Source organism: Asterias amurensis, chromosome 2 (assembly GCF_032118995.1).
Source record: "Asterias amurensis chromosome 2, ASM3211899v1".
Lineage (NCBI taxonomy): Eukaryota > Metazoa > Echinodermata > Asteroidea > Forcipulatida > Asteriidae > Asterias > Asterias amurensis.
This window is the reverse complement of record NC_092649.1, coordinates 30,683,150-30,705,780: the sequence shown is the minus strand read 5'-3', so window position 1 is coordinate 30,705,780 and position 22,631 is coordinate 30,683,150. Positions and strand designations below refer to the sequence as shown.

The following is a 22,631-nucleotide window of genomic DNA, read 5'->3' as shown; positions in this document are numbered from 1 at the left end:
GTTGAGGTTAGGGTTAGGGTTGCAGTTACCATCGAGAAAAACTTGTTGTTTTGATGTTAGGAAATTAAGCAAGTTATCACATTTGAACATCTAGATATATAGCTAGCAGTTATCATCATTCATAATCATCATCATTACATAGCACATCATCTATCTTGTACTGCTGAAGCCTCCACTGGTGTAAACTCATACATTGGTTGAGGTGTAAAACAAGCAGGTGCAGACACTCAAGGCATAACAACAGATTTGTATAAGCAAGTAACTATAGCAGTTATTAAATTTGGCATTCGGTGTGAGGAGGGGTTGATTTTAGCCTGTTCTTGAAGACATCCAGAGTTTGGCTGACTCAATAACAAGCTTGGGCAGTGATTTCAAAACCAACCTTCAAAGAAGGAGCACATGGTCAAACATTTTTCCTCCATTTACAATTTCACAACAGCATTATCATTCAAAAAATGATACTAATTTCTCCCTCTTGAAGTTGAGATAGTACCCTACTGTATCTTGAAACAATGTAGCATTCAGCTCTTTTTGCAAATAATCACAAATTAACAGAGTGGTATGGGCTTACTGTATGTAATTTCCCTTATTTCAGCGAAAACCCTGGGTTCTGTAAGCACCATTATAACTGGAGGCTACAATGGGAGCTGCATTGGTGGAGTTGAGAATACAGGTGCAGAAAGTCATCAGCAGTCAGAATGGTTTGAAGCTAGACATTTTATAGCCTTTATTTGAGATGAAGTCCTTCTTCCCCCATAATTTTTGGCAAGTTATAAGCAACTCTTCACCTATGAAGAACTATAGCTAGCAGTGTAAAGTAGTTCCACCATACAGCACAATTAGTGCCAATATAGGAAATGGGAACAAAATGTTCAGTTTTAGCATGGGAGTAAAACCCCAATTAATAGGGGAAACACACACAATCAGGCAGGGACTGAAAACCCAAGCCACATGCAAAGCTGATTGGGTCTGAGGTGGGATTCGAACCAGGTCCACAGAGGTAAAACACTGGGGGAAAAAACACCACATTAATTAAGTTACCAACCAACTTGCCAACCCACAAACTTGCACAACTCGTTAATTTGTGCTTTTGCAATCAATAATTATACTTGGGTTTCTGATGTAACACAAGTTGATAATCAGAAGTGTTAGTTCAACCAAACAAAATTACTTGTTAAAAGCAATCGGAATGCTTAGAAACTTATCTCTTTAGCCTACAAATAATTTTATTTAAATTAGGAGGGATGGCATGAGCCATGCTCCTTTCCAGAGCGAAAACAGAATAAGAGAGTGAGTTCAAGGGTCACTTAACCAACTTCAAACTTTCTTACAGAAAAACAAATTGTGATTCACATTTCACAAAGCTTGGACTCGAAGGCACTTTGGGTTCCCTCAAGTAAGTCTGTTTTTAACTTTATGTAATCTTTGTCCTTTCAGTGAGAACCATCCAGAGTGCAGACTAAAGGCTACATTCTAGTGTGCAGTGGTGACTACAACTACAGCTGTTTGGAGCTTCATTGGTGGAGCTGCGTTGGTAGATCTGGAGGATGCAGGTGAAGAATTTAAACAGCAGGTAAGGTCGTTTAAAGTAATCAATTTTAATAACTTTGTTTTGACCCACCCACCCACCCAAAATTTTGAAACATGCAACTTTCAAGTCGAAACAGTGGAGACAATTCTCCTTGGTGGTGGGCTATCGAAACAAGGTTGGTGGTGGGCTATCGAAACAAGGTTGATCGATCAAAAAGAATCGCACTCACAGATGGCAGTCAACTCCCCCCCCCCCCCCCCCCCCCCCAGCAAAGTCACCCCCATTAGAATTTGCCTCCTCAAATACAAAATCGCGCTCTCAAAGTTGAGAGGTGGTGAGTTTGTAAGTGATGGGCGTCTTCGCTTTAGGGGACAACTTTGTAGGGGCAACTTAAAAGTAGGTAACTATGCTGTGGGGGCAAGTTTACTTGTTTCCTGCACAGTCATGACAGACAACCTTGAAGGGGCAGCTGGGCATTTTTTAACAAAATATTTTTAAGATATTTTATTTTAGAATGAATTTTGTTTTTCAGTTATTGATTTTATAACCACCCATACTTTTGAAAGTAGACAGACATTTTAAAACATTATTCTGAATTGGCCCCTAAGTTTTAAATTATTCATTTTTTGAATTTGTTTTTCCTGTTAGGCAATTACATTGTCACTTTCAAAGCCAACAGTCAAGTGATGTTCTACCACCATCCCAACAGCAGGAAGTAAAAGTTCCCAATTAAACACAATTCCCAACCAACAAACTTGCACATCTCAGGAAGAGTACTAAATGTATAGTGCATTTATGCAATCAAAATGAAATCTTGAATCCTGATAAAACAATCAGCTCAATCGATGTGAAGAGCGAAGTTTGTACTTCACTTTATAATATCTACTTCCTTTCAGTGTAAACCAACCGGGTTGCGGCGAGCGCCTTGACTTAAGTCTACATTCTAGTGTGCAGTGGTGACTACTTTGGAGCTGTTTGGAGCTGCTTTGGTAGATCTGGAGGATGCAGGTGTAGAAAGTCAACAAAGGCGGACTGTGCAGTAAGTGTGAATTTATATTTGTAAAACTTGGGTTTTGGAGAAAAACTTTGACCAGGGTATTTGTAAAAGTTTGGCATCATCGTTTTCTGGTACAAAATCAGTCAGATATATTTTCTGGTTTGATCAAACACTTCATACAACAAACCTGTGGATATCTCGTCACATTGATGGTCAAGTTTTTTAGGAGAAAAAAAAGGCGCCTTGGCATTGTAGGTAATTGAAGCGAAGAACTGGAATAATTGAGTAGAGTCGGGAGTGAAAACTGCTTCCCCAAATGACATTATTTAGACATAACTAAAAGGGCAACTAATACTCTTAACGACACTGGACATCTTTGGTAATTGTCAAAGACCAGTCTTCTCACTGGGTGTATCTCAACATATGCACAAAATAACAAACCTGTGAAAGTTTAAAATAAATTGGTCGTTAAGGTTGGGAGATAATGAAAGAAAAAACAACCTTTTCACATGAAGTTGCGTGCTTTCAGAAGCTTGATTTTGAGACCTACAAATTTTAATTCTGAGGTCTTGAAATCAAATTCCTGGAAAATTACTTTTTTTCTGGAAAACAATGTTTCTTCAAAAGGCGGCCGTTTCTCAGTCCTCACCATGTTTTATACTATCAACAGCTCTCCATTGCTTGTTACCAAGTAAGTTTTTATGCTAACAATCATTTTGAGTAATTACCAATAGTGTCCACTCCATTTAATTAATAAAATAACGTAAATCTTCCACAGATTTTGAAACTAACTGTCTTGGACTGTCACAACCAGCTGAGGAAGGAATGTGTCATGTCTAGGTGGAGGATTCTCAAGTTTTCAAAGTAGCATGCATGGAACAGCTGACAAAAGGACTGTGTCATCGGAGCTAGATGATTCTCAACCCTGAGCTTGTTGAGACTTCCAATGATCTACAACCTACAATCTTCGTCAAATCGAGCGAGATAATTCTCAACCACAGGTTAACCTTTTCAAAGTGACTTAAAGACAGTGGACACCATTGGTAATTGTCAAAGACCAATCTTCGCACTTAAAATATAATTCTGACGTCTCAAAATCAAATTCAAATAATTATTTTAGTGAGAAATTACTTTTTTCTCAAAAACTACTTTTTATGGAGTTGTTTCTCACAATGTGTTATACTGTCAACAGCTCTCCATTACTCGATACCAAGTTAGGTTTTATGCTAATACTAATTTTAAGAAATTACCGATAGTGTCTAGTGCCTTTAAATGCAATGTTGAGGCTTACTCTAAAAGGATTCCCAAATTTGCACACACCACTTTTGTGTAAATTTTGCAAGCACCATCCGAAAGAAGAATGCACTATTGCTATAGTTTTTTAATACATCCAAATCCAACACAACATCAGAGTTTTCATAAAATTGGTACACCGGGAATCATTCATTATCATGGAAAATCACAGCCATAAAAGTGAAGAAAAAAAAATCATATGATTATGAAAGATTCAAAGAAGTTTGTTAAAAAGAGAAAGACTAAATTACTAGCTGCCTGTATTGTTCATTACATGGGGGCGCTTTAAATGGACTAACTTTTGCAAATGATGAAACCAAAGTTTTTTCTAAATTACTTTTAGGCTCTTTTCTTGAATTGATTAAAATAAAGTAATGAAAAAAAACAAGGATGAAAAAACACCCTTTTTACCCTCACATGGTCCAAAATATATTTCAAACTGTGTTCAAACATTTTCTGAAAAGTTTTGTTGCCAATGTAATTTTCAGTCTAATTATTTGTGATTATATTTATTTTTGTCACTAATTTTTGGGGTTAAAACAAAAACAAAGTTCTACAAATATTTTATGTGATGAAGGAGAGACCAGACAAAATATTTACGGGCCTAGCTTTTGGAATGGCTTATGTTGTTTGTTTTTTACTTTACTTATTTATTTATTTATTTATGTATTCTTTACCCCGGGGAAACTACAAAAACAGTTAAATTTTAACATTGTATAAATATACAAATATATTTATAATTTTCATACTACTACATTTAGGTTAGAATTAAACTTGATTAAGGCCATATCATTATTCAAGATTCTTATAGTGAGTCAACTATACACTTTGCTCAATAAACATTGTAAATGTGACCTTTAAGCTAATTGACTTTAATAGAGCGCAAACAAAGTACAATGCGTGTTATGAACAAAAGGATAAATAATGCACTTACTGGACTCCATTACAATACCAGTGCAAACTATCATCATCACAAAAACAAAATAACATTTTGTGGTGCTCAAAGTAGTGAATAAATAATAATTGTACTTCAGAAAATATGCACTGTCTATTTTTCAATGGTTTATAATAGTGTTTGAAGGCAGATAATGTTTAAAGGCACTGGACACTCTTGATTAAAAGAATTACTAAAAAATAAATGTTGGCATAATTACTTGGTAACATCCAATGGAGAACTGTCAATAGTATAAAACATTGTGAGGAGCGGCAGTAACTTCTTAGTAAAATATTTGAATTTAAATTGAAGAATTCAGCTGAGGTCTCGAAAATTCAATCATCTGAAAGCACACAACTGCGACAAGGTTTTTCTTTCATTATTCTCTCAACCAATTTAATTCAAATTTAACAGGTTTGTTTTTGTGTATAATGTTGAGATACACCAAGTGAGTAGACTGGTCTTTGCAATTATTAAAGGTGTCCAGTGCCTTTGAAAATTACCATGCTGATACAAAATAACACCCAAAGTGTTAAAGTTAACAAACACTTCATAAGATAGAATGTTTGGGAAAAAGCACTAGGGGATGCTAGCTCTTGACTTGACTGGTGTATGAATTAATGAAGGCAATATTTATCTTTGTGAAAATGTGTCTAACAGAGAGATTACAATGACATCCTGAAATACAAGGGCAAGCTTATAGTGAAACAGGTTTTGAACATACTAACTGATGGAGACCCACGCAAAGAATGTGACCCATTAAGTAATTGTTTCCCATTTATCATTTTTACTTTTATTATTTTCTGCTGAGAAGAATATACATATCACATACCACAATGTTTGTTACTGAATCTCATGCCATTGTGTAAGGGTGCGTTTTAATATCTTTGTTCCCCTGCTACTCTCAATACTTTTTTCTAACTATCCCCCCCCCCCCCCCCATCAAATTTCCCCTAAATTAATACCACAGCACTAAAACGATTCTTTCAGGAGGCATCATATTTAATTGGCAGTAGTGACACCTGCCCCACCCCCACCTCCAACCAGAAATTATGGGTGGGGCTTATTGATTTGAAGGTCTACCCCCCCCCCCCCCCCCCAATCAGATTATGCATAAATTAATATCACAGAACTGAAACGATTCATTCAGGAGGCAGCATATTTAATTGGCAATAGTGACACCTGCCCCTCCCCCTCCCAACATAAATTGTGGGTGGGGATTATTGATTTGTTAAATCTCGCGAGACTGAGCATGCACAATTCACCCGCAGATTTGCTACAGCGCCCTCTAACTCATAGGCTGGTTACGGATATTTGTCCACAAGAGGGCGCTGTTTCAGCTATATAACAAAACACGATTACAGACTTGTAACCAAGTCTAGCGGCCCCCGGAAGCGAAGTCTAGCGGCCCCCAGAAGCGTATTTTTGTTTTCTCAGGATAGATGAGGCCACTTTAATATGCGCCCATTATATAGTAGGTAATTGGCCTCATCTGTCCTGGGGAAAAAATACTCCCGGAAGCTAGCTAGCTCTTTGAGAGCACTATAATCTATCTAGTTCTAGATGATGAGTGTTTGCTGAGTGTCCTATAAGTTGCGTCTACATAAAAAAACCTTATAGTTTCTTCTCGAGGGCATTGGCTTCTTAAGAATTCACAAAGGCAAGATCGATCGTGTCGACTATTAATAAAGTGAGTTTGTTTATAGATGAGTGTTGTAAGTTACAACACTCAGTCACATTACAATACAAGTTACAATGTATTATAATGTAAGTTGTATTGAGGACTATTGACCCCCCTTTATATAGTTAGTATTACTATAGATAACGATAAATATAGATAACGGGGGTACCATGATGTAGTGTTGATTTAAAATGTTAGCATGATTTATAGTGCCAAATGAATAACTGGTGCTGGATTCCAATCGATCACTCGACTCATTCATGCACACTGTGACCATAATCATGATAATGGGTGGATGGAGAACGGGAGACGATAGCGGATGAAACCGAAATAGTTCTAGGAGCAGAGGCCTCCATGGATAACTTTCCGTATGGCCCCACCACTTTTTTACTCATTTTTACAAAAAGGGATATTTCAATTGGTACTCTATTATTACTTCTAGAAACTATAAGGCTCCCCTGTGAGGGTCGCACTAAATACCGACAACTCACGACCCCTCAGGACAACTCACGACAACAATTTTTAAATGCACTTTAACACAACATTTTAACATAAGTCAACCATTGAATATGCACAAAAGTCATATGCACCCAAATCATTTTCAAACTGTTGAAAAAAGTGTATTTATGATTGTAAACAAAAGTGTTTTTTACCTGAATTTAGTAACGAACGGTAATATCCCCCATGTTGTCTTTCGACACATTTGGATGATTCTTTTTTTAAATGTATTTCATGGAGTTTAAAACAATATTGTATTTAAGTTTCCCCTTTTAACTTTGAATTCCAGAGTGCAGCTTAGTTACTAAAGAAAGAACAAATCAGCAGCTAAAACCAAACAAAAAAATAAAACTCAGCCCTCAGAAATTACCTCACCCCTGCGGTGTAATAGAATCCTCCAAGTACGTCGAAAGACAACATGGCGAATATTTCCGTTCGTTACCAAATTCGGGGTAAAAAACACCTTTTTTACAGTTAAATATACAATATTTTCAACAGTTTGAAAGTGATTTAGATGCATATGACTCTTGTGCACATATTTGACGGTTGAATTATGTTCAAATGTTCTGTTAAAGTGCATGTAAAAATTGTTGTCGTGAGGGGTCGTGAGGGGTCGTGAATTGTCGGTATTTAGTGCGACCGCCCTGTGAGCCTTATAGTTTCTAGTTTCATATCGAATAAAAAAGTGGTGTCGCCATACGGAAAGTTATCCGCCTCCATGTTCAGACTGTGTCGCCTGTCTGTTTACAGTCTAATCTCCACTCCAGGAGTCCAGGCATACCTTGTTGGGTTGTTTTATTATGCTAAACTTGGCCTACTTTTTGAACAACATCGCTCTCATAGTCACCATTGAATTGATTTCTGACGGTTTAAGACAAATGAACTTACAAAAATGAACAGCCTACTTCTGTTCTACATGCTTAGCCTAGCCCACCTTGTTGAGCTGTAAATGGCTCATTTTTAACATCGACCAATAAAATCCACCAATAGTGGACTATAGTGCCTCACTCGAACCATGGAGGAATCCTACATGCTCGAACCTGCTCACTGCATTACAATAAAAAAAATCATGGAATTCTGACACTCTGGAATTTTATCTTTGTCCTTTGAGGGGGCAAGGCTTGTTTACACTGTGCAAAAACTGCTTTGTCTGTACAGAACACATTATCAAATATTTTTGTGCATTGTTTTATTACAGATTTAAAACTATTAAGTTCCAACAATGCTTTTAACTATACTGTCTGCAACCTCTGCTGGCCTTTGTGGTCTAGCAGCCATTGTTGTCCACCGTGCAATGACAGTCAAGTCACGTCAGCCAAAGCCATCTGAGCTAGACATCGATACAACTCCTATAGACGGAAACCAGCAGATTAAATCTAATCTACAAGAGGCAATAACCTACCAAACTGTGTCTCGTATGCCGGGTGACATCAACTATGATGAGATACTCAAGTTTCATGACTTCTTAAAAAGAGGTAAACAAATGACAATCTACATGTGATCATATTTAATTTAGTCTTGGTTCCAAACGCTCCAATTTAAAGACACGAATACTCAAAAACATTCTCACCAGTAGAGGGCACTTACATTCCACTTACTTTCAAATGAGTTTGACTGTTTATGATAACAGCTTTGTCGTCTATGAACCAAGACTTGCACACTGGTTTCTCAGTGTTATTTGATGTGGATTTCCTAGGCAATGCATGCATTAACAAACAATTTGCCTCTTGTGTGAATTCTTGGTGTGTAAAGCACACCCCCCCCCAAAAAAAAAAAAATAATAAAAAATAAAAATGCAGTGCTTCTCAGGAAGACATCTGATGTAGTATCTGAGACTGACAGTCAATGAGTTTCAAATACCTTGTTGTGGGCCAGTGATATGGATCTTATCCAAGTCCAAATATATTGGTGCTGCATTAATATAGTGGATGTTTTGGAGGTTATTATAGGAGGGTAGTCAAGGAAACTATAACCGTTTGTACCGACTCGGAGATTTTAGCCTTAATGAATGTGTCAGGCACACAAGCAAATAATATTAATATTATTAAAGGTATTAAATTATGTTGCACCACCAACAACACAGATAATCAAAATAATTTTACAAGTGAACTGTTTCTTTTTCTCTTCTCCTAGTTTTCCCAACAGTTCACAGTTCACCGTTGGTAAAACGTGAAGTAATAGCCAGGTACAGCCTACTCTACACTGTAGAAGGTTCCAACCCCTCTCTCAAGCCATATATTCTAGCAGCCCACATGGATGTTGTGCCAGTAGATGGTCAAGATTGGGACGTACCACCATTTGAAGGGAGGGAGCAGGATGGTTGCATCTATGGGAGGGGCACCATTGATGATAAACATTCACTCATGGTAAGTCTGTGTAGATGCAAGACTTGAATTTTACTACTAAAAACAATCTGAGGATGAAACCACATATGTAGGAAACACCTCATGGGCAGCAAACAATATGATGCAAACCTGTCATATGCTTGTAAACTTAGCAGTCTATAGGATTTGAGGCATTGCAGAGTGAGGTATCAATGTAAATTTGGTTTGCGGTAGCACCATGTGTGTATCTACTTGCCAGGTAGAGTTTGTTCTTAGAGATGTGTCTTGCTATAATTATTATATTATCGCTGAGTAGATGTTTAGGGGTTAGGAGACTTTTGAGTTCTGAAAAGAACTGTCCTGCTTTTTAACTATTACCCGGGCGGATGTTATAGAAAATAGGCTGGGACTACTATTTAAGCTTATAGGATCATGATTAACTGTACTACTGTGGAGTCAGTTCTTAAATTGGTCTCCATAATTCGACTAGCTTGCTCTAGTCATCGCCAGGAAACTCCTTTAAAACGTTGAGACCAATTTCAGAACTGACTCCGCGGTAGTACAGTTAATCATGATCCTATAAGCTTAAGTAGTAGTCCCAGCCTATTTTCTATACCATCCGTCCAGGTAATAGTTAAAAAGCAGGACAGTTCTTTTCAGAACTGAGAAGTCTCCTGAACCCCGAACATCTACTCCACGGTAGTAGAACAAAGAAAGACAGTTCTCCAAGTACAAACTCTACCTGGCAAGTAGATACACGCATGGTGTTACCGCAAAGCAATATACAACTTAGCAGTCATTATCCATTGTTAAAAGTACCTTTTTTTAACTTGTAGTTCCCTGATATATTCTTTTGCTAGTGAAATTCTACTTGAGTTCCACAATCCTTCACACTTTTATTTTGACTGAAACAATATTTTGAATGTCTCAGTAGACTAGCACGGGTTTCTACTAGCATTGGTTTTCACTTGTAGTGGTTTTCACTTGCTGTGGTTTTCACTTGCAGTGGTTTTCACTTGCGGTGGTTTTCACTTATGGTGGTTTTCACTTGCAGTGGTTTTCACTAGCAGTGGTTTTTACTAGCAGTGGTTTTCACTAGCAGTGGTTTTCACTAGCAGTGGTTTTCACTAGCAGTGGTTTTCACTAGCAGTGGTTTTCACTAGCAGTGGAACTCACTAGCAGTGGTTTTCACTAGCAGTGGTTTTCACTAGCAGTGGTTTTCACTAGCAGTGGTTTTCACTACCAGTGGTTTCCACTGGAAGTGGTTTTCACTACCAGTGGTTTTCACTACCAGTGGTTTCCACTAGAAGTGGTTTTCACTACCAGTGGTTTTCACTACCAGTGGTTTTCACTTGCAGTGGTTTTCACTTGCAGTGGTTTTCACTACCAGTGGTTTTCACTTGCAGTGGTTTTCACTTGCAGTGGTTTTCACTTCCAGTGGTTTTCACTTCCAGTGGTTTTCATTAAATGCAAAAACTGTTTAGGAATTAAAACATTTATCTATCTATTGATTATATTCAGGGAATTCTTGAAGCACTGGAGTTACGACTTCAAAGACAGGAGAAGCCCATAAGAACGATGTTGTTATGCTTTGGACATGATGAGGAGGTAACTTAAAATTTTTGATTAGGACGTAAAGTTATTGATACTGTGTGTAGTGTGACGAATGTATCAAAAAGAGAAGGTTTGCCCCGGTGTTCCTGATTTGATTTGCAGCATATTGCCCCACAGCGCCTTGTAAACCAGTACATGGTGCTATGTAAAAGGATTAGGTCTCGTAATTAAAATGACAGAAACATGCTATATAAAAAGCCACTATTATTATTATAGTTGCATCCGGATGATTTTAGTTTCACCTTTAAAAACCGTTGTTTGTAGTACGTGTTGATAATGTACACTTTTAAAAATTGAGTTGCATTTTACTGTATCCAGGTTGCAGGAAATGAAGGAGCTGCCGTCATCGGTAAAACCTTGAAGGAAAGAGGTACAGAAGTTGAATTTCTCTTAGATGAAGGGTTTACAATCCTACAGGATGTAATCAAGCAAGTCAGACGGCCAGTTGGGCTGATTGGAGTGTCTGAGAAGGGTTTTGTGATGTTACAACTGACTGTTGATTCTGCAAAGACTGGCCATTCATCAATGCCACCAAGCGAGACTAATGTTGGAATACTTGCTGAAGCTGTCTCAAAGTAAGTTGCAATAGTTTGGGTTGTATCCTTCACTGGTTTGTAATAAGCACTGTACAGACCTTATGCACATGATGTCATTTCAGTAGGGCACCCTCACCTAAAAGTAAAAAAGCAGCCGTTCATTGGCCAAACCTATTTGCTTGATTGTTTCATCATCATTTTACCTCTAAGATGGGGGCTGGATGCATCAATGCATAAGGTCTATACTCTTTGCTTTACTGAGTCCAACAGAAAAACCAACCCAGGCATACTACTGCTTCTCAAAAAGTCTGGCCTGTTCAAGAATGTGCCTCATACACATATTCCGTCAATCCAGTGGACTGCCTGAAAGCTCTATTGGACCACGCCATTGAGCGTAACTATGGTAACATTTCTTCATGGAATACGTACGCACTGGCTTTTTAATAATCCCAACGGAATGATCCGTTGCTCAACAGAGCATCCATGTATGGCCAGTGGATTACTTAAATGATCCAATTAAATGTTCCTACTATTCTGACTTCAGAGACACTCTCTAAACCTCAAGATGCTCTTTATCTCGGATGCAAGTACTTCTTATAGTTGATCAATAAATTATAGTAATATAAGCCAAGAATATGGTTTTAACATATGTTTTGCATAGGTCCCTACATAGATAATAATAGTGGCATGACTGAGTGTTCAAGTGCACTGGACTCCAGCTCTGGTGTTTCTGTTTAGCAGAATGTGCGAGTCCATGTATTGATACATATTGCAGAACCTTTGCTATAAGCAACGGCTGACAAACTACTGTGGTATGCTGGAATCTTTGTATGCTCAGGCTTACCTTCCATTGAAGGGAGCATGTTCCGTCCTAGAAATGTATTGAACAATAATTGATGAAAACATGTTCCTTGTCTTTTAATGCAGACTTGAGAGGACTCCGTTTCCCACCAAGTTTGAGAGAGGCATGTCGTACAATAACTTTAATTGTTTAGCACCGGTCACAGCGTGCAACAATTGTATACTGAAGTATCATTGATGAAAACATTTTCCTTTTTTTTTTACTGCAGACTTGAGAGGACTCCATTTCCCATCAAGTTTGAGAGAGGCGTTTCGTACGATAACTTTAATTTTTTAGCATCAGAGGTAATGTAACTCTTCAGGATCTTTCAATTAGCCCTTTCCATGAAATATACTAATTAAATTCATGCATGTGTACAGATGCGCCTATTATGAAGGTTTCAAAGTTCTGTGGAAAACAAAGAATAAACAATGTAGTCTTGTACAGTGTCTTAAAGCCATTGGACACTTTCGGTATACAGTATTGTCCAAAGGCCCACACTTCGTGTATCACAACTGATATAAAAAATAACAAACCTGTGAAAATTAAGGCTCAATTGTTCATTGGAGTCGGGAAAAAATAAGGGGGAAAACCCACCCTTGTTTCCGCACTTTCGTCGTGTCATGACATGTGTTTAAAATAAATCCGTAATTCTCGACAACGAGAATTGATAATTGTTTTAATGTTTTCTCGAGAAGTAAAGCATTTCATGTTAAACATTTCAAGAGAAGTCTTTTACCATTACCTTCTGTAAACTTTGTAAGTTATTTGTAAATCTGTGAACTTTTTTCTTTTTTTTCTGTGCCGAAAGTGTATAATGGCTTTTATAAAAGCAACTTAGTTTTTAACATGGCTTTGAAGCATTCAAGAGGTGATGCCTGACGGATGGGAAGAGGTAGATTGTTCCAGAATATTGATGCAGTGACTGTGAATGCTTGTTGGCCATATTGTCTATACGTGCAGGTGGCATGAGGACCTCATTATTATAATAACATGAACAACATGACTTCTTTGTGTATACATGTACAACTTTATTTTCTTCTTCATTTTCCTTTAGGCGGACTACCCATTCAAGTTTGTGTTTGCCAACCTGTGGTTATTTAAGAGCATGGTTAAACGGTAAGTGCTAAGAGGATTATTAAGAGTTGTCCTTAGTGTGTTGTAGGTTGGTCTTGAATATCTAATTCAAGGTCTAATGGCTGAGACATCCGAGTGTGCGTTCTATTCCCAGTCAGGACACTTGTGTTCTTTGCAAGACACTTCACTGTTATTGTTTCTCTTCACCCAGGAGTCAATGATAGAGATTGTTGAACTGAAAGAGTAGCAACCTGTGTGCCAATGTGGCTGCTGGAAAGTAAAATAAATGCAAAGATTATGATTTTTCAATGATTTCTTTCAACACAACACCCCTCCAGCTATGAAATGGTAAAGCCCTCCGCTGCCCTTGGGTAAACAACTCCTTATTTATCGCGTGATGTGGCACAACTGTTCCAGCCGTTGCTCTCGACCAATAGGAATGAAGAAACTGTCTTATAAGAACAGGTGCAAGGTCGTGTGTCACGCCCATGAATTAATACTTTTTACCGGTCATAAACAAAGTTTTATACACACCCACGTGACACGCTCCACCAGTAGGAATAGCGAAACTGTCTGAGGTATTTATGAATGTCTTTTTTTTTCATTAAATATCTCTTCACATGTATCTTGAGCCTTGGAGTTCCTGAAAGATATATAATAATCAGTAATATCAGTTATAGTGAACAGAGAAATGAAACTTCAGAAATTATTTGTGCAAAATGCTGCGGAAGACTTGTTGCCCTTGTAGTATGACATCTGCTCTAGATTGGCAAAGGACTTGGTGTCAACGTGTTGATTTATAACAATGAACGGTCGTAGACAATTGTGTTCATCGACCCGGTAATTTATTTTAGGACTCGGTGAGGAGCAGGTGAACTAGAATAACAAATAATGAATTAGAAACTAATATATAAATACATAATTAACTCAATAATAAATCAAAAGTACAAGAAAGATATATTTAAAGAAAACACGTAATCAGAGGTTTCCGGATAGATTAAATAAAATGCAATTGAAGGCTTCCAGAAAGATTATATGAAAATGAACGGTCAATAGTTTCCAGAAAGGATTGAAGAAAATAAGCAATCTGAGGGGGTCTCCAGAACTGCTAAAGAAAGCAAAATTATTAAAGGCTTGAACAAATCTACTTCGCAACAATTCGGTATCAAACGATGAACAATTATAATAATTGGAGACTGTACTGAATTAATACTCACAAATTGCTACCGGGGAAATCACTTCAACACAGTGGGAACGTCACGGTGATATACATGGAGGTTTGCTGGAGTTTACAGCAGATAACAGGAGTCTATGGCGGCATACAGATATAACAAAACTGTTGGGAAATACACATATGACAATAAAGTAATTTAAGAAACAAATATGTTGGGTGCAAAAATAGGACTTTTATGAATAAAGCAACTTTGCCAGTGGCACCATAAAATCTTAGCTTACCAAAAATTTATTGGATTTATTTTGGATCCCGAATAATTCAATATACAGCTTTTGGATGAACCAGGAAAATAACTCCAAATAGCCCAAATCATCGAAAAGTAGTTTAACAGTAACCAATAAACTTATACAATTGAAATAAGTGACATTAAATGTTATACAATAAAGAAATACTACTTACGAAAACGGCAATGAAACTAGCTGGGGTTGACTGCAGAAAATATAGAAACTTAACCAAACGAAACCAGGAAAAGAAATGCCTTGGAAATACAGGCACCCAGTTATCTGCCTACGGAAATATGGGCTTGCCACACCTTAAACAAAATTCCTAAGATGCCTGCAGGCGATTGGCTGTGATCACTTAACTTTGACTTTATGCAAACAAGGATAAGCTGATAAATGTAACAGAAACATGTAAAAATAAACAACAATATAAACACACCACCGGTCGGAGATGACACGTGGGTTTGAATCCCTCCCTCGCGAGTATTATGTCTGTGAATTTCATTAACATGACTTGGGACATGAGTGTGTAGCGAGTGATTTAAACAAAAACATAAATAATGAAGTATATTTATATATAATGAATAGGGTAGATGGCCTTAGCTTTCAGTCCAAACCAGACCTTCTTCAGAAGTATATTTATATATATATATTTTTTTTTCAGGATTATGCATAAGCAGGAAAGCACAAGAGCTACGCTGCATACAACCACAGCAGTAACAATGTTCAATGGAGGCATTAAGGTAAGACCAAATGCTAAGGAATAGAGCATGGAGACTGCTAGTATGTATCCATGGACCAAGGTGGGCACATAAGGGAGAGAGAAGGGTGAAGGTTTATTCTGTTGTACAACTGTGTGTTTGTTACTCACAATATGTTTCAATATTAGAAAACAGGCTGATGGTCTCTTGGTATTTTTATCCTGTCTCCTCTCATGTTTGGGATCAGTTTTTTAGAACATTTGAAATAATTTGTTTTTGTGTGTACTTCATTCTTCTAAGTAATTTTCCTTAAAAACCAATTTCCAGTGCCTGGGAATAAGTCTATTCAGAGTTCCAGCTGCGCATGTCTGTTACTGCTGACAACGCAATTTGTGACTCACTTGTGACCTTTTGACAATATCAGAAGGGTATTGTCAAAAGGTCACAAGGGGAGCAACAAATTATGTGGTCAGCAGTAACAGACATGCGCAGCTGGAACTCCAGTTTGGTTATAGATAAATGGTGTTTTTACCAATTTTGAATTCATATTATTATTATTAGATCTAAAGTCAGGGTTAACAAAGTTACCACTTAAAAACATCTGGTTATGTTTCCAAAATAGTTGTGCAAGCATAACAACTTCTAGTGTTTACTGGATTACTTCAAATGTAATTTTTATTTGTGTTATTTTGTTGAAGATGAATGTTCTTCCTCCGTCTGCAACAGCGATCATAAATCATCGAATTCATCCAAGTCAGACAGTTCAGCAGGTAGGATTACTCCCCCTCCCTCCCCAAATGAGATTTGCTCAATTCAAATTATGGCTTAAGCTCCCATTTCTAAACATATTGGTTTACTATTAGGCTGTTTATTGTCTCTTTATATTTGCATTCATGAACTCTATGTAACTTTATTGTTGTAAAGCAATGTAATACTTTTTGTGTAAGAATGCTATCTTGAATCATTATTTACTATTATTAATATTAGCGTCTCTCTGCTAATGATAAGTCATCTTCTTTTTGACCTTCTTATGGACGCTATTTCAGATATCTTGGAGGAACTAAGGAAACTTTTATTAGCTGGCTCATTTTTATATTTCAAGCCCCCAAAGTATTAAACATATCAGAGTTACGTACACCGGGCCGATGTTACTGGCTAAAATACCAATCTGGTATCCTGCTAATTTGTTATTAACAAAACTATTCTGATTCTCCTCTGCAACCTTCTTGTTGGTTTGAACCTTTAAAATTTGTTTAATGGCCATATTTTTACCACAAATTAAACAATTAATATTAACAATAAATTGTGTCCCTTCTTATTGTTCAATTTGTATTGTGTCTCTGTCCATGCTGTGACCCATTGGAGACCAGTGTCGGTTGATGTTAACCCTTCTTTTATGTTTGACCCGTATACATAGGTCTTGGATCGTGACAAACTTCTTATAAATGATAGCCGAGTCAAAATGGAGGTTCTACAGAGCAAAGAAGCCTCTATTACCTCTCCTTATGATGATAACTGCTTTGGGTACCAGACAGTGGGACAGAGCATTAAACATGTCTTTCCAAATGCAATCCTTGCCCCAGGTAACTATAACATCCACTTATTTTGATATATCCACGTAAGTTAGAGAACCTCCCCAGTCCTGCACTCTATGGCAACTCAACACCAAAATGTTTGATATGGGATACGATGAGCAAGCCTGGCGCCGGCTTTAACAAGGAGCCAAGATTGATATTAAGTGCAAATTGCTATGCAAAGTTTGAAGTCTTGTAGCCTTGCTCAAGGCAGTCGCATTATTCGCTCCGCAAAGACGCAGCTGTAAACCCACCCGCCGTATACCCTGTGCATGGTGTGTGCGATCACACCGAATGACCCACCCGTATACACACTGTCACATCGCACGAATACTGTTCACGCAAGTCATCGCACCCGTACACCACTAACCGCATGCGGAGGCCGTCAGGCCGACAGCTTTGTCCGATCTGTATCTTCCCGTTTTAATGTGTTGTATTGAAAAAATTCCAATAGTGGACGAAATTGGGGGGCTCTAGGATATGCTTGTATGCAGCTCATGAATATTAATAATCTTTCGTCTGACCAATTGCAGACGACACAGGATGGGAAGCAAATGAATTATTCATTTTCACGTCCAATCACGCACTTCCCTTACCACGACCTTTGGACCCTATCATGCGTCCGTGGTGGTGGTGTGTGAGGTAAACTTGTCTCATCTTTCGCGGGCATTATGGTAATGAGCTGACTGTGGGAACTCTTCGCTTATTATAGTAATGAGGTCAGTGGCTTCATAACAGATCCTACAAGGCTGTCGGCCTGACGGCCTCCGCATGCGGATAGTGTACGGGGGCATCGTGTCGTGCGATGTTACGCACAGTGAATACGGGTGGGTTTTACGCACAGTGAATACGGGTGGGTTTTTATACAGCGGCGGTCTTTTTTCGAAGTGAATAATTCGACTGCCTTGAGCAAGGCTAGAAGTCTTGATACAAATCACTATGGCAATATTGACAATGCATCTTAAGATGAATCTTAGTGCTTTGTGAAATCCAACCCAGACATTACTCACATGCGATGGAGGTCCAGTCTCGTCTCCATTGCCCTCGGCCTCTGTTGCCCTCGGCTCGGCATTGGTACTCCTATAAAAGTTTCCCAACAACTTTTAATATTTTCAAGTGAAAGAATATAAATGTCTTGACCTCTTAAATATTTAATTGCAGGTGTGTTTGTATGTTATGACAAAATTTAAATGCAGGGATGTGATTTCTCCGGCTTTTGCCGGAGTTCCGGCTTTTTCGACTCAAAAAGTCACCCACTGTGAGTCATGTGAATGCGTTGAGAAAATAGGGGGTAGATTGTGCTAATTAATTATTCATGTTGAGTTTTGCATGCCAAAATGTATTTAATTGGTTTTATGATGAACGTTCCGCATTATATTGTATTGCCATATTTGAGAACGAGGTGGAAACAGAGCGCTGGGTCAGACGGGATTTTTATTAAATGACGCTAAGAAGACGCATAAGTTGTGATCGTTCTCACATTGGACCCGTACGGTTTGTTGTTTTTACTGGGTAGGAGCTTGCTTCTTTCACCAAGTCTAGTTCCTATTAACGCATCTGCTGTGATTGCGTATTAATGGAATAGGGGAACAGACTCAATGTGTAGCAGTGACCTCGTTTTGTGTCTGCGCAATGTGCGGTGGTTTTACGCATGGCGATTTGTGCGCAAAAGTTTAAACAAAAATTGAAATGCACGAACAATTTAGAAATTGCGCATCGCCAATGCTAGTAGAGCAACGGAGATCAACGCTGCGCTGGAGCTTCTATTTTTGGTTTGCCTGCACAATATAGAAGCACTCTTTGCCCAGCCAACGACCGTCCACACGACGTGCGTGGGGAGGTTCGTACGGTTGTCTCGTCAGGATCGCATCGGTCATGGCGGCACCAAAACAAACTTTGTCGAGGGGAAACCCACCAATTCGAGACCTGGAAAAAGGCGTTTTAAATAAATTCCGCTCGAGTTGGCTGGAGGAGTTGGTCACTGTTGGCGGACTTGATATTCATTTGCATCAGTGCTATGAAAAATTAATGACTGGTGAAAAAGTGATATGTATTTACTGTGATGACACCTTCACTCAGCAGCAGAAGAAGAAAGCAAGAACAAAGAGTACTCCGGGAATTGGCCAAGAAATTAGACGTAGAAAAGAAGTCTGCCACTGGAAATAGCATATTATTTTAAACACAGAGTACATTTTGCAATGATTTTGTGTTTTATTTTTAATTTTATACTTATTCTAAACAAGGGTTTCCCAGCTGAATTAATGCAATATTTGAGATTTTTTTGTGATTAACACAGGTGTTCTTAGGAAGCTTACAATGCACCACAAAGCATCTTGACTTCAAACAACGTTCAGGGCCCTTGGGCGGGCCCTGGACCCCAAGCCGTAAGGATAGGACTCACATTTCCAGACAGTTTAAATTTTCAGGCCTTTTTTAAGACACACATTCCTGTTAAATGTTGTTTTGTATTTGTGTGTTTCCCAAACCCTTGCAGCTATTCTGATGGCAAACACTGACACCATTCACTATGCCTGTGTAACAAACAAAATGTATCGCTTCTGCCCAACATTGAACTACCCGGAGGATGTTCCACGATTCCATGGCGTCAATGAGAGGATCCGTGTCAAGAACTATGAGCAAGTGGTCAAGTTCTACTATATAACAATGCACCATGCCGACAGAGAACATCTCTAAGTCATAACAATGCACCATGCCGGCAGAGAACGTCTCTAAATCATAACAATGCACCATGCCGGCAGAGAACGTCTCTAAATCATAACAATGCACCATGCCGGCAGAGAACGTCTCTAAATCATAACAATGCACCATGCCGACAGAGAACATCTCTAAGTCATAACAATGCTCCATGCCGACAGAGAACATCTCTAAATCATAACAATGCACCATGCCGGCAGAGAACATCTCTAAATCATAACAATGCACCATGTCGACAGAGAACATCTCTAAATCACAGCCATGCACCATGTCAACAGAGAACTTCTCTTAATCATAACCATGCACCATGTCAACAGAGAACATCTCTAAATCACAGCCATGCACCATGTCAACAGAGAACATCTCTTAATCATAACCATGCACCATGTCGACAGAGAACATCTCTAAATCACAGCCATGCACCATGTCAACAGAGAACATCTCTTAATCATAACCATGCACCATGTCGACGGAGAACTTCTCTTAATCATAACCATGCACCATGTCAACAGAGAACATCTCTAAATCACAGCCATGCACCATGTCAACAGAGAACATCTCTAAATCACAGCCATGCACCATGTCAACAGAGAACATCTCTTAATCATAACCATGCACCATGTCGACAGAGAACATCTCTAAATCACAGCCATGCACCATGTCAACAGAGAACATCTCTAAATCACAGCCATGCACCATGTCGACAGAGAACTTCTCTTAATCATAACCGTGCACCATGTCGACAGAGAACATCTCTAAATAACAGCCATGCACCATGTCAACAAAGAACATCTCTAAATCACATCCATGCACCATGTCGACAGAGAACTTCTCTTAATCATAACCGTGCACCATGTCGACAGAGAACATCTCTAAATCACAGCCATGCACCATGTCAACAGAGAACATCTCTTAATCATAACCATGCACCATGTCAACAGAGAACATCTCTAAATCACAGCCATGCACCATGCCGACAGAGAACATCTCTAAACCATAGTGATCCACCATTAATTAAAGAATTCTGTAAATTTTCAAAGAAAATTATGTTTATTTTTGAACAGATGTTTCATAATTGCAGAGTAATTTGTATGATTATTTAGACAACAGAATACAAGAAAAAAGGAGCTAATAGAAATAAGTTATTTTATCCTATTATGTCAAGTATGGGTGTCCAAAGTGTTTCGAATTTCGAGACCCTTGAAATGGGTTAATGTTTAAATTTCGAGGTTTCCTAATTATGTGGATCACATTATAATTAATATTTTACATTTGTTATCTGAAGTTTTTACTTTTTCCACGTATTTGTGGCGGTGGCCAAATTAAAATTGATATTTACCAAAATGAACTTTTTAGTTAATAAAACTTGTTGTGGTAATCAAAAACAGCTTTAGTTCATTTTGTCTGTACTGCGTGAATAATGGTGTGAGGACCCGGTCTTTACTACGTGGTAATGTCCAGGTTGGTGGCTGGCCAAAGACTGAGGCAAGGTCCACTAACAGCAGCCAGCCACCAACCAAGGTCATTACACTGTAGGCCTACTGAAGACCGGGTCCTCACACTGTTATACCTTTTTAAAGGCAGTGGACACAATTGGTAATTACTTAAAACAATTATCAGCATAAAACCTCACTAGGTAACGAGTAATAGGGAGAGGTTGATAGTATAAAACATTGTGAGAAAGGCTCCCTCTGAAGTGGCGTAGTTTTCAAGAAAGAAGCAGTTTTCCACGAATATGATTTCGAGACCTCAAGCTTAGAATTTGAGATACACTAAGTGAAATGACTGGTCTTTGATAAATACCAATAGTGTCCATTGTCTTTAAGTAAACTTCTACTTTTGATAAACTTTGGTGTAACAGGTGGGCACATTCATAAATACCCAAGACAGTTTCGCTACTCCTATTGGTGGAGAGCGCGTCATGTGGGGGTGTTATATCGGTTGATAATGACCAGCTGGAGCTATTTATAACTGGATGCTTACGCGTGTCAGGCGCGCGCGTACGCCAATATTTTCACGTGGAACGCACAATTCATAGCTTTGAGTTACAGCGCATAATTTATTTCTAAGCGCGCGCCCGTACACACAACCCATGCGCAGGTTTCCCACAAAGTTTCTGAAAAAACCTTGAATTTTCAATTGTCAAAGTGTCTATAATTGGATTTTTTTTTCATTTTTTAACAAAACGGCATTAATGAATGGGTATAAAAGAGAGTAGTGACTCGTTCTTAAACGTCCAATTAAAACCTTGCCGGTTTTAAACGGTCGTTAAAGAACTCGTCACTTCCCTTAAATTCCCTTAGTAAAATGGTCTTGTTTACATTTAGCAGAGCTCATAGCAGTTTTTCACAGAAAATTTGGCCCTTAATGAACATGAGTAACAGAAACGCAAAGCAAAAGTACCACAATTTGACCGATCAACCTTTTGTTTTTCCTGGAAAGGTTTTTATTAATTTGAGTGGTTGATTTATATTCCTTTTCCACAGTTGACCATTATGTGCTTTATTCATAAAACGGCAGTCGGGCCAAACTAACTGTATTTCTTTTTATCATGCAACAGCAGTAGGTCATACAAACTACTTCACAAACTTTTTCATTTGCATAAAGTGCTGTTCCAGCAATCATACCTTCATGCAAACATGTAGTTCATGAATACTACGATTCGTTTTATTTGTTTTTTGAAACTAAACAATTGTGTTAAAACTTACGCGAAAAAAGGAATTGTTAAACAAATATTTCGGCGACAATCGGAACTTGATAAGGCTGCACCATGGTGCCAATGGGGGCCCGTCGGCCAATCACAAACATCGTCTCATTATTAAAGTACCACTGTATGCAAATTACTCAGTAGCTTGGGGAC

The 22,631-nt window shown here is 38.3% G+C and overlaps 1 protein-coding gene across 2 annotated transcripts; it reads left to right on the top strand.

Moving 5' to 3' along the window:
* Nucleotides 1–584: 584 nt before the first annotated feature.
* On the top strand, nt 585–22,607 carry LOC139933867 (N-fatty-acyl-amino acid synthase/hydrolase PM20D1-like). 2 transcript variants are annotated; one of them, XM_071928108.1, is made up of 14 exons: nt 585–701; nt 1,438–1,573; nt 2,428–2,570; nt 3,307–3,529; nt 8,133–8,409; nt 9,068–9,300; nt 10,780–10,866; nt 11,191–11,447; nt 12,479–12,554; nt 13,307–13,368; nt 15,446–15,524; nt 16,181–16,252; nt 16,900–17,065; nt 19,551–22,607. In XM_071928108.1, exons 5-14 carry the CDS (start codon nt 8,157–8,159, stop codon nt 19,748–19,750), a joined length of 1,485 nt encoding a protein of 494 aa, XP_071784209.1. In that variant the 5' UTR covers nt 585–701; nt 1,438–1,573; nt 2,428–2,570; nt 3,307–3,529; nt 8,133–8,156; the 3' UTR covers nt 19,751–22,607. The 2 variants fall into 2 exon arrangements, with proteins under 2 accessions (XP_071784209.1, XP_071784208.1); XM_071928107.1 differs by lacking the exons at nt 585–701; nt 1,438–1,573; nt 2,428–2,570; nt 3,307–3,529 and adding an exon at nt 6,165–6,445.
* The last annotated feature ends 24 nt before the right edge of the window (nt 22,608–22,631 follow it).